The 12,279-nt window shown below is 43.4% G+C and overlaps 1 protein-coding gene across 1 annotated transcript in view; it reads left to right on the forward strand.

Annotated features, from left to right (window-relative positions):
- lama1 (laminin, alpha 1) overlaps positions 1–12,279 on the forward strand; it is a 54,115-nt gene that overhangs the window by 21,338 nt on the left and 20,498 nt on the right. The window contains exons 13-28 of the mRNA XM_030767638.1: positions 378–479; positions 874–1,088; positions 1,420–1,531; positions 1,705–1,815; positions 2,454–2,581; positions 3,023–3,106; positions 3,603–3,814; positions 4,512–4,618; positions 5,893–6,073; positions 6,687–6,823; positions 6,910–7,143; positions 7,521–7,664; positions 10,604–10,783; positions 11,186–11,371; positions 11,588–11,715; positions 12,106–12,226. Coding sequence (XP_030623498.1) covers positions 378–479; positions 874–1,088; positions 1,420–1,531; positions 1,705–1,815; positions 2,454–2,581; positions 3,023–3,106; positions 3,603–3,814; positions 4,512–4,618; positions 5,893–6,073; positions 6,687–6,823; positions 6,910–7,143; positions 7,521–7,664; positions 10,604–10,783; positions 11,186–11,371; positions 11,588–11,715; positions 12,106–12,226 — 2,382 coding nt within the window. The remainder of the gene's footprint in view (positions 1–377; positions 480–873; positions 1,089–1,419; positions 1,532–1,704; positions 1,816–2,453; positions 2,582–3,022; positions 3,107–3,602; positions 3,815–4,511; positions 4,619–5,892; positions 6,074–6,686; positions 6,824–6,909; positions 7,144–7,520; positions 7,665–10,603; positions 10,784–11,185; positions 11,372–11,587; positions 11,716–12,105; positions 12,227–12,279) is intronic.

Here is a 12,279-nt window from a genome sequence, read left to right on the forward strand (position 1 = left end):
AATCTGAGACATCTCTCTGGCTTTATGGTGCTTTATAGTAGTTATAATTACTGGCCAGTTATTAGCCATGTAATCACTCTTCCCTGGCTGTCAGTTCATGTTTGCCCAGACTGAGAAAAATGACATCGTCCAGGTTACTGTGAGGCTTCGGGGATTTATGATTTTAACTTTGTGAATCATCGTTGTTGAAATGCCAAACTCGGTGAATTGTCATGACTTTTTAGCAGTGCTGTGATTGGTTATTGTCTGAGGGGATTGCCACTCCTGTAGTCTGGGTGTTTGCCCGTTGGTTACACACACTGAAAGGTGATACCCCGTGTGGGACGTCTCCACTGTTGATTACACTCCGCTCTCTCTCTCTGATTCTCCCCGTAAAGCTGACGGCCTACGGAAACTTCCTGAACTTCAGCGTAGCGTATGATGTCTCTGTGGAGAACGTGGACAAGTCTCTGCCTTCGTATTTTGATTTGATTATAGAGGTAAGCAACAGTCCAACAGCAGGTTTGTAATAATAACAGCCAAGAAATAGCATTAATTATAAAAAAGCCCTGCATTTCAGAGGTTTTGCTTGATATAATTATCAAATGAATATAACATATTAGCTTATCTTGCATCAGTCATAAAAACTGATGACATTGATCTGTCTCCTTATCTCAGCTGTCTGAAACATGCCAGACTCTTCTGACAGCTGTGTTAGTTGTCTGGAGTTACTGTGTTAATACAGATTGAGACAGTACAGCAGTATGTCTGTGTCATTTGGAATGATCTCCAGCGGTTCACACATGGTGGCAGCTCTTACTGCTCTGTCACATTCTGAATGGAGAGACATGCTCCAGTATCCAAACTCTCTCCTAACCTTGCTCGTGTCCCAAGGGCAACGGGAGGAGCCTGCGGCAGTCCCCCTCCAAACGGGTCGTCCTCACGCCTCTGAGGGAGCAGCGTGTCACCGTGGAGATGCTGCCACACATGTTCGTGGACGTCCAATCCGGACGGCGGGTCCAGAGGGATGAGCTGATGACTGTTTTGGCCAGCGTGACGGGGCTGAGGGTCCGAGCACACCTGAACACCAGCTCAGAGCCGGCACTGAGGTCAGTAGAACAGCACTGCACTGGCCCTTATTGCCATGTCACGGGAAGGACTGAGAATTAATGAAAGCGTTTAGTCAGCCCTTAGGGAGAGGTTAGTCTATAATGTATTAGAGCCGACATGGATTCACTCACCCAAATTCTCATAATAGTCTTACCCAGACATGTGATGAAAATGCTTATAATATTGTTTTTGCTTTGCTCATAATCTCTTCATTTAGATTTCAAATTCCAGTCTTTATAGTAGCCACTTGTTGTGCTGTGGAGTGACTGAATGATGAACACAGTGCTCCACTGATACAGAACACTAAAGGAGTATGTTTTCTGTTCTCAGGCTGAGTACTGTCTCACTAGACATGGTGGATCCCAATTCCAACAGTTCTCTCACGTCCCCCGATGTGGAACAGTGTGAGTGCCCGTGGGGTTATTCCGGAACATCCTGTGAGGTAAGCAGCTGGGTCATGTGACCAGTAACATTTATCACACATGTCAGACAACAGTTCGGCAATCTTCATTAACCCACCATAAGCAGAAAAAGATATGCAGAATCTATCTCTCTCCTCTTTGTCTGTCCTTTCACTCAAACTCATGTTCCCCTCTGTGCGTGTTCTGTGTCCAGTACTGCACCTCTGGCTTCTACCGAGTGGGCGGGATTCTGTTTGGTGGGAACTGTCTGCCGTGTGAATGTAACGACCACGCCAAGGAGTGTGACAGTGATGGTGTGTGTTTGGTAAGTGTCTCTTTTCACTGGCTGAAAGGGAGAATTGTTATTACCTACATAGTGTGTTTTCTGTCAGATATTTACATCTGTAGAGGCCTACAGCTGCTGGGACTTGGTGTGCAGTACAGAGGGAATGTCTGGTGCAGATATGATTGATTCCCAATATATAATACATAATGTTTTGATGTTAACAGCAAAGATGTGCACAGAATCCCAATGAGGACAGACTGAACCAAGTTTGGTATCATTTTTAGAGGGGTTGAATGCACTGTACACACTGTTGCTAGCATTAATGCTTTGTTCTGATCTTTCGGAAAGTTTGCTAAATTTTTTTTTTTCCTTTTTTAGTAGGAATAAAAGAGATTAGTTGGATCCACTGATTTATCCTCTCCATGGTCTTTCCTGAATGCCAGTGTTGTAAAGACATGTGGCATGCAATTAATGTTAGAACATTCCATTTACTAGGTTGTGCAACCTGCCATGTGCAAGTGTGAGTGTGTCTGTATGTGTGTGAGAGAGAGAATGAGCTTTGTATGTGCGTGTGTGCGTGTGTGTGTGTGTGTGTGTGTGTGTGGTGTGTGTGTACGTGGTGTGTGTGTGTGTGTGAGATGCCACTCTTTGACAGTGCTCCCTTAAATCCTCCTCAGGGCTGTAGTCACAACACCACTGGGCCTCAGTGCGACCAATGCCTGCCAGGTTACTATGGTGACCCTACCGAGGGCACGGCCGAAGACTGCCAACGATGCGCTTGCCCGCTGACAGCAGCCTCAAACAAGTGAGTCCCTGTTCCAGGCAGAAATTCATCCGGAACTTTCTTGGGGTGCTAGTATATACTCAGGGCGTCGGGTTTTGACACTGGGGGCTTTGTAAGTTTAATCTCAGCAACTGAGTGTTTGTGTAAATCTTCTTATTTCCCTGTTTTTTCTTTTTTGTCTTTGGGTTGACTAATACATGCTTTGGACTACACAAAACTACACACAGTTCCTTAAAAAACCAATATTTAAAAAAAGGTTTGCTCACAACAGTAAGCATGTCCATAGCTGAGTTGTCACGTTTTGAGGTTTCCCGGCGTGATTTGTTGTCAGATTGTTGAACTACATGATAGATGCTGTAGAGATGTCGTATGTTACCTGTACGTTTTAGAGTTGATTTCTGTGTGGCCGTGCTTGTGGCCATGGCCTGGTGCTTTAATCTACTCTGTGTGCTGTGGCTCCAGTTTCAGTCCGACCTGCTCATTGGGCCCAAAGGGATTCACATGCGACCAGTGCCAGCTGGGATACACAGGGACTAAGTGCGAAAGGTAAACACACACACACACACTCACACACTCACTCTAATGTCCTTAACCCAGAATACAAACAGCGTACATCAGTTGGTCAGTAGCATCAGGGTGAGATCTGCAGTCTGTACGTTGGTGTTAACTGACAGAGTGGTCTGTTGGCTGACCACAGTCCTGGCTAAATACAGGCTTTAATGTAGCAAAACATGAGAATGTCTGACTTGGGTAAAAGTCATGGTCCCCCATTCTGTCCATTCTAACACTACTTACACTTGTTCCACAAACTTACAAAAACCACTAATAGTTCATGTTTTTTTAACCAATAATATTATATAAAATTTGTGTTTATTTATGATTTTATGATTAGTGTTTGTACAGACACATCAGGCATAAACATGTGCGATACTGTTAAAATCGCAAAACACAGCAATACTGTGTATGAAATAAATATTGAATTTGATAGCAGTATGGAGTGAAATATTCTTTCTTGATCTCTCCTCTCTGCCTGCTGTCCCAGGTGTGCTAACGGTTACTATGGTGACCCCACTGCTCTGGGTCAGAGGTGCACTCCATGCCAGTGTAATGGGAATGTGGACCCGTCTGAGCCCGGTCACTGCGATCACAGGAGCGGAGAGTGCCTCAGATGTCTGGGCCATACGTCCGGTCGGCACTGCGAGAGATGTGAGGACGGTTACTATGGCGACGCTGTTACAGCCAAGAACTGTCAGGGTAAGAACTAAGTTCTGTTTAGTAGTCACAGATGAAATCTCTTTTTTAGTTAGTTGTGGGTAAACAATAACAGTAGATAATTATGTAAAAGGTTAGGGTCATGTTATCTGGTGGACACTAGTTTGTGTTCATTCTCTACTCTTTTAAACTTTCAAGAGAGACTGACAAAGCAGAGAGCATCTGCTACATTCGATCTTTCATTCTTGTCCAAAATGAACAGTCTCTCATACATCGATTATAAATAAGCTTGGTCCATTTTCTGAAATTTCTTGTCAAACTGAGACAAACAAGACAGTTTATATTTCATCAGATACTTTATGATCATATGTAGGATAAAATGCACCAACATATCCCTAAAAAATGTCCTTATGAAAGCATTTCATAAAAGTGGGGAAACAGTGGCATCTAGAGGATGTGTGCAGTAGTACATTGGAATACTTTTCATTGGCTTTTCATTTGAGGCCATAAGCACTTATTGTAAGTACTTTAATGTGCATCAGAAATATCTGGACTGTGTTACTAACTATACTACTGCTCTTGTACATGCTGAATGGTTTGGGAAATTGGGTCTTTTCAAGAGTTAAACCAATTCCCTGAGAAAGTGAACTTTTCTGCTTGTTTCTCCTGTTCAGTGGAGAAAAGTATAGCACAGGCTAAAACTCTGATCATTGTGTATTTTCTCTGTGTTCTAATCCAGCGTGTGGCTGCCATGGAAACGGTTCCCAGTCCAGTGTGTGTAACATGATTACTGGTCAGTGTGAGTGCAAGGCCAACGTTGTTGGTGTGAGGTGTGACCACTGTGAAGTACGTTCCTCTATATTTATTTATTAATTCATGCTGTCTTTAGTCCATAAATGTATTATAGGTGTGGTTCCTCTACTAACCAGTTTCTAATCCCTTTACTAGTTCATTATATTTAAACACACACATTACATATATCTATTAATTCTGTCCTTTATTTCCTCTGTTCTTTGTGTATACATGCATTTTTCCAGCTATCATGTCACTCATCCATCCATATTTCTTATTTGAAAAACAATCTGGTGTCATTAACATAACCCATATCAGAAAGCAATACCTCACTCTCTCTCTCTGACTGAATATTCCTGGCTGGTATTCTTGCCTGACCACAAGGGTTTGTCCATGTTCTTGCTTTCATGTTCCAGCGGACACCAGCTGGTTGGCAGAAAAAAAATGGCTGAATCTTTTCCATACTCATTAGTGTGGTCAGACCACTCTCTTTCCGCTCGGACGGAGGGAGAATATGACTGATGAGGAAGGGAAGGGTATTGGCAGGGGTTCTTGGATGGCAGTTGGGTGTTAAGGGGCCGCAGATGTTCCTGAAGCCCAGCATCAGATGCGCAAACACGGGTAGATGGTGCCAGGCAAGCCCCTGGCAGACAGGAGCTCCAGAGAGGGGCCTTCTAGGGCTGACTGGCTGTGAATGTGTCCAAACAGACTAATGAAGATGAATGGAAGAGTAGACTCAGCTTTGGTCATAATAAACTGATTAATGTGCCTGCCGGGTAACCATACACAAACACAGAGACCATTGTCCACTCTGTGCTCACTTACAGCTCTGTGTTTTCTCTGTGCTGGTTGTCATGGTTTTGCCCTAGGTGTTTGTGATTGGTAGTGATGTAGTAGTAAAGACAGTATTAAAACACAGGCCATTCAGTGGAAATTCTTAACCAGAGGAACTGTTCCTTTATGCCAAGCCTGGTCAGTTTGAGTAAAACCATTTCTCAAGAGCATGAGAAAATTTCGACAAACCATCTCTCACAGTCTGTCCCATCTCTCGTCCACTATTAGAAATCTGTTGTGCACAGATTTAATGTTAGTAAATCTGGGATTCACAGAGTGGGAGGAGCTAAATAAGCTCTCACCAGTTTTTCACTGAGCTTTGCTGCATGCAGGCCTGGACGTACTCAGAATCCTTCACTGTCAAGTGTGGAAGGAGACATCCTGCACTCTGAAATTGAACGAAGCCATAACTGGTTTCACTGCATATGTTGCTGTGTAGATACTGACTCTGAGTGAAGAGAGTGACTAATGGAACACACCCTTGTCTTATTCAGGCTGGTTTCTATGGCATTAACAGCAGCATTGGATGCCGGGCGTGTAACTGCAGCCAATCAGGATCAGTCTCCACGTCATGTGAGGAAGATGGGCAGTGTCAGTGCATTACCGGGGTAACGGGTGACAAGTGTGACCGCTGCACCCGTGGCTACTACAACTTTACTGAGAATGGCTGCAAACGTAATATCTCTTTTTCTTTCACTCATTTTGAGTTATTTGACTCTTAATGTGCAGTTTAACTTTTTATATTCTGAATGTTTTATTTGTACTCTTGAGATTGCTGAAGGTAAATCTCAGCAGTCAGTTGACTCAGCATCATGTGACATATACTGTAGTATTGAGGTATGCGGCCAGTTGACTCAGCATCATGTGACATGTACTGTAGTATTGAGGTATGTGGACAGTTGACTTGGCATCATGTGACATATACTGTAGTATTGAGGTATGCGGACAGTTGACTCAGCATCATGTGACATGTACTGTAGTATTGAGGTATGTGGACAGTTGACTTGGCATCATGTGACATGTACTGTAGTATTGAGGTATGTGGACAGTTGACTTGGCATCATGTGATATGCACTGTAGTATTGAGGTATGTGGACAGTTGACTTGGCATCATGTGACATGTACTGTAGTATTGAGGTATGTGGACAGTTGACTTGGCATCATGTGACATGTACTGTAGTATTGAGGTATGTGGACAGTTGACTTGGCATCATGTGATATGCACTGTAGTATTGAGGTATGTGGACAGTCTATGGGATCCCATTATTCTCATGTGCTCTTTCACCAGCGTGCGACTGTGCACACACACACGATCACTGTGATGCTGCGACAGGAGAGTGTATCTGTCCTCCTCACACTACAGGGCTGAAGTGTGAGCAGTGTGAGGAAGACCACTGGGGTCATGACAGTGTGACTGGCTGTAAGGTGAGCTCTACTGCTGTCTTACACACACACACACACACACACACACACATGCATCCTGAGTGACAGACTCTGCTCTGTGTCTGCAGGCGTGTAACTGCAGTGTGTCAGGCTCGGACTCGTCCCAGTGTGACCTGGTGACTGGACAGTGTCAGTGTCGACCACAGTTCTCAGGACAGAACTGTGACCGCTGCACCATGGGCTTCAGAAACTTCCCAGAATGCACTGCCTGTAACTGTAACACCCAGGGAACACAGAAGGAGTTCTGTGACACCCAGCTGGGCGTGTGTGGCTGCGAGGACCACGGAAAGTGTGCATGCAAGGTAATCGCACACTGTCACTCCCACCCCTGCTGTCAGTCTCATCTCTTAACCAATCAAAATAGGTTCTGTCTGACAAAGTACTCTATTAAGGCAGCACAGTAACATGTGCCTGGACAAGTAGAATGTTTATGAACATGTAAAATGTTGCATGGTACACAATTGTAAAAACAAATTGTGATCACTAAATTTCCATTCTTCTTTTTTCAGAATATGCATGCATTTAATTTGATTTTAAAAACAACTACTTTGTAGATATGAAATGAGAAGTTTTGACACATGAACTCAAGAAACAAGAAGTAAGAAACAGAAGTCTACTAAATAAGTCCAGTATTGTTGAGACTGTAATCTGCGTTGTTCTCTCTGTCTGTGTTCGGCAGGACAATGTCGGGGGAAGAGGCTGTGATGAGTGTAAGAAGGGGACATTTGGTCTGTCAAAGCACAACCCCGCTGGCTGCAGCCCCTGCTTCTGTTTTGGGGTCTCCTCCAGCTGTGAGGAACTGGGAGGACTGGTCAGAGCACCAGTGAGTACAGAACACCACTGAGTTACATATCATTTCACTAGCAGTGAGTACAGAACACCACTGAGTTACATATCGTTTCACTAGCAGTGAGTAGAGAATGCCACTGAGTTACATATCATTTCACTAGCAGTGAGTACAGAATGCCACTGAGTTACATATCATTTCACTAGCAGTGAGTACAGAATACCACTGAGTTACATATCATTTCACTAGCAGTGAGTACAGAATGCCACTGAGTTACATATCATTTCACTAGCAGTGAGTACAGAATGCCACTGAGTTACATATCGTTTCACTAGCAGTGAGTACAGAATACCACTGAGTTACATATCATTTCACTAGCAGTGAGTACAGAATGCCACTGAGTTACATATCGTTTCACTAGCAGTGAGTACAGAATGCCACTGAGTTACATATCGTTTCACTAGCAGTGAGTACAGAACACCACTGAGTTACATATCGTTTCACTAGCAGTGAGTACAGAACACCACTGAGTTACATATCGTTTCACTAGCAGTGAGTACAGAACACCACTGAGTTACATATCGTTTCACTAGCAGTGAGTAGAGAATGCCACTGAGTTACATATCGTTTCACTAGCAGTGAGTACAGAACGCCACTGAGTTACATATCATTTCACTAGCAGTGAGTACAGAATGTCACTGAGTTACATATCGTTTCACTAGCAGTGAGTACAGAATGCCACTGAGTTACATATCGTTTCACTAGCAGTGAGTACAGAATGCCACTGAGTTACATATCGTTTCACTAGCAGTGAGTAGAGAATGCCACTGAGTTACATATCGTTTCACTAGCAGTGAGTACAGAATGCCACTGAGTTACATATCGTTTCACTAGCAGTGAGTACAGAATACCACTGAGTTACATATCGTTTCACTAGCAGTGAGTACAGAATGCCACTGAGTTACATATCGTTTCACTAGCAGTGAGTACAGAATGCCACTGAGTTACATATCGTTTCACTAGCAGTGAGTAGAGAATGCCACTGAGTTACATATCGTTTCACTAGCAGTGAGTACAGAATACCACTGAGTTACATATCGTTTCACTAGCAGTGAGTACAGAATGCCACTGAGTTACATATCGTTTCACTAGCAGTGAGTAGAGAATGCCACTGAGTTACATATCGTTTCACTAGCAGTGAGTAGAGAATGCCACTGAGTTACATATCGTTTCACTAGCAGTGAGTACAGAATGCCACTGAGTTACATATCGTTTCACTAGCAGTGAGTACAGAACACCACTGAGTTACATATCGTTTCACTAGCAGTGAGTACAGAATGCCACTGAGTTACATATCGTTTCACTAGCAGTGAGTAGAGAATGCCACTGAGTTACATATCATTTCACTAGCAGTGAGTAGAGAATGCCACTGAGTTACATATCGTTTCACTAGCAGTGAGTAGAGAATGCCACTGAGTTACATATCATTTCACTAGCAGTGAGTACAGAATGCCACTGAGTTACATATCGTTTCACTAGCAGTGAGTACAGAACACCACTGAGTTACATATCATTTCACTGTGTTTTTACCATGTCCTCATGGGATTGAGTTTTAAGCTTGTTTTAAACTAGTTCATTGATGGGTCAAGGCTTTTGTTATGCACCAACCATTTGTCATGTTTGTTTTTGAGCAAGCGTCAATGAATGAGTTCCGATCCTGAGTGTGGTGTTAAAATGAAGCGTGGATTAGACACAGTGTAGATCCTGAGTGGAGTGTTAAAATGAAGCGTGGATTAGACACAGTGTAGATCCTGAGTGGGGTGTTAAAATGAAGCGTGGATTAGACACAGTGTAGATCCTGAGTGGAGTGTTAAAATGAAGCGTGGATTAGACACAGTGTAGATCCTGAGTGGAGTGTTAAAATGAAGCGTGGATTAGACACAGTGTAGATCCTGAGTGGAGTGTTAAAATGAAGCGTGGATTAGACACAGTGTAGATCCTGAGTGGAGTGTTAAAATGAAGCGTGGATTAGACACAGTGTAGATCCTGAGTGGGATGTTAAAATGAAGCGTGGATTAGACACAGTGTAGATCCTGAGTGGGATGTTAAAATGAAGCGTGGATTAGACACAGTGTAGATCCTGAGTGGGATGTTAAAATGAAGCGTGGATTAGACACAGTGTAGATCCTGAGTGGAGTGTTAAAATGAAGCGTGGATTAGACACAGTGTAGATCCTGAGTGGGATGTTAAAATGAAGCGTGGATTAGACACAGTGTAGATCCTGAGTGGAGTGTTAAAATGAAGCGTGGATTAGACGCAGTGTAGATCCTGAGTGGGATGTTAAAATGAAGCGTGGATTAGACACAGTGTAGATCCTGAGTGGGATGTTAAAATGAAGTGTGGATTAGACACAGTGTAGATCCTGAGTGGAGTGTTAAAAAAAGGCATGGAATAGGGTACAGTGTAGATATGAGATCAGGCACACATGGATTCTACCCGCCTTCTGTGTCTGGACATGTGGTATCATTTGTCATGAACCCAGAGATAAGCAAAGCCACAACTGTGCTCGTCTGAAGGACGTCGCCATGGGATCATTAGTTTGTCAGTTTTTTTTACACAGACAGAGGAGGAGGCAAAACAACCAAGGAGGATCCTGATAAAAAAAAGGTTATTCTATGAAGCCCGTAACAGGATTGTACGGTTGGGTTTTATTTCTGAGTTTGTGGGTTGGAGAGATGCCTAACATCCTGAGGAGACAGAAGCAGCTTCTGTAAACGTTTTACGCTTTCCCGTTTGTTTCTGCTCGTGATAAATGGGTGTGTTCTTGAATGTCTTTTTGTGTAGTCACCGTCTCTACAGTAAAAAATGCATTCCACATCCTGTTCTGTTATATGTCATTCAATAGAAATGCTTCCTTTCCTCCCACCTTTAACATCATCTCTCTCTCTCTGTCTGTCTCTCTCTCTGTCTGTTAGATCACACTTGGTTCTGATCCGACCCGTCTGCGTGTGGTCAGTCAGAATGACTTGCACGGGACACTGGATGGTGTTTATCTGGCCCAGGGCGAGATGGTGTTAGACAACAGTCAGCTGAAGACCTCCTTACTGACTGGTCCTTACTACTGGAGACTGCCCAAACAGTACCAGGGCAATCAGGTCTGGAAAACACTCAGTCTTATTTTGGTTTTGTGCTTCGTATTTTAATTAGTCCCTTCAGTGTGATTATGGTTCACCAGGACTTACAGTGACTCGTTATTGGCTTGCCCTCGGCTCTAGTCCAAATCCTTCAATGAAAACAAATGTCACCAAGACTGAACCTATAGCAGGTCTGTCTTAACTGTATTTACATTTGATGCAAGTCCCAGAGGAACTGGTCTTTGAAATTGTTCATTTGTGTCATTATAACAGGAGCAAATAAAAAATGCTGAAAAATTGAGCTTAAAAACAACACAATTCCACAAAAGGCTCTTGCCCCGAGCAGATCTGTTATGACAAATTTATTGTATTTCATTACTCAAAAATGCATCTTATGTCATCACGTCCCCTTCCCATTTACAGCTGTTGTCCTATGGAGGCAGGCTCTCATACACCGTGGCCTTCTTCGCTATGGACGGAACGGGTTTATCCAATTATGAGCCTCAGGTTCTGATCCGTGGAGGACACCTGAGGAAACTGGTCATTTACGCAGACATGTCCGCCCCAGAGAACGGGCTCAGGACCCAACACGATGTTCCACTGACTGAGGTGAATGACCACATTGGCCCCTGAAAATAACAAACACAAGCGTCGAATTATTCAACTATATATGTACTAGTGCTGTTTGTGAGAATCTTCTGATTTCAGTTTTACTCCCTTTTGATAACTGAGCCCCAAAATATGAACTGTTCTTATGTTTTGGCAATTCACGGGGATGCATTGGAATGATCGGCGAATGAAAGCGTGTGGTTTTGTATTTAACAGCACAAGTGGAAGTACTTTAACTCTGTATCTGAGAAAGCTGTGAGTCACTCTGACTTCATGTCCGTCTTGAGTAGCATCGAGTACATCATCGTCAAAGCCTCTTACGGCACAGACATGCAACAGAGCAGGTAAGGATTACGCTCTCTCTCTCCCCACACATATTTACCCAGGCTGGTACATACAAGTGTCATGTGAAATCAGTCTGGAAGTGCTATTGTGTGTTTGAATGAGCAGAGTGTAAGCATCTCAGCTCTAAAGAGATCAAACTTGGGCAAAAAGAATCCAGATCTTATGATCTATGCGCAGTAATGACTTGTAAATATTTAATAGGCAGTATTATAACAGAAGTTTTTCGAGCAACTTAATTATATATTTGCATTACTACTTTTTAGCTGGAGATTTACTCATTTACATTTAAAGCTTATAAAATTCCATATCTTTCATCATTCAGACAGCAGTTTGCTGGCGACTGATTTGGCCAATGCTGATAAAGATCTTGTTTTGATACTCCTCAACAGGATCTCCAACATCACTATGGAGACGGCTGTGGAGGCAGAGGAGGCTCCAGAGGGAATGGAGGTGGCACATCTGGTGGAGACGTGTGAGTGCCCTCCGGGCTACGCCGGCCTGTCCTGTCAGGTAAGACTGAGCCCAGCAGTACTGATAAGAACTTGTAAACAGCTGGGCAGGGC

Source organism: Chanos chanos, chromosome 3, assembly GCF_902362185.1.
Source record: "Chanos chanos chromosome 3, fChaCha1.1, whole genome shotgun sequence".
In the NCBI taxonomy this organism is placed as follows: Eukaryota; Metazoa; Chordata; class Actinopteri; order Gonorynchiformes; family Chanidae; genus Chanos; species Chanos chanos.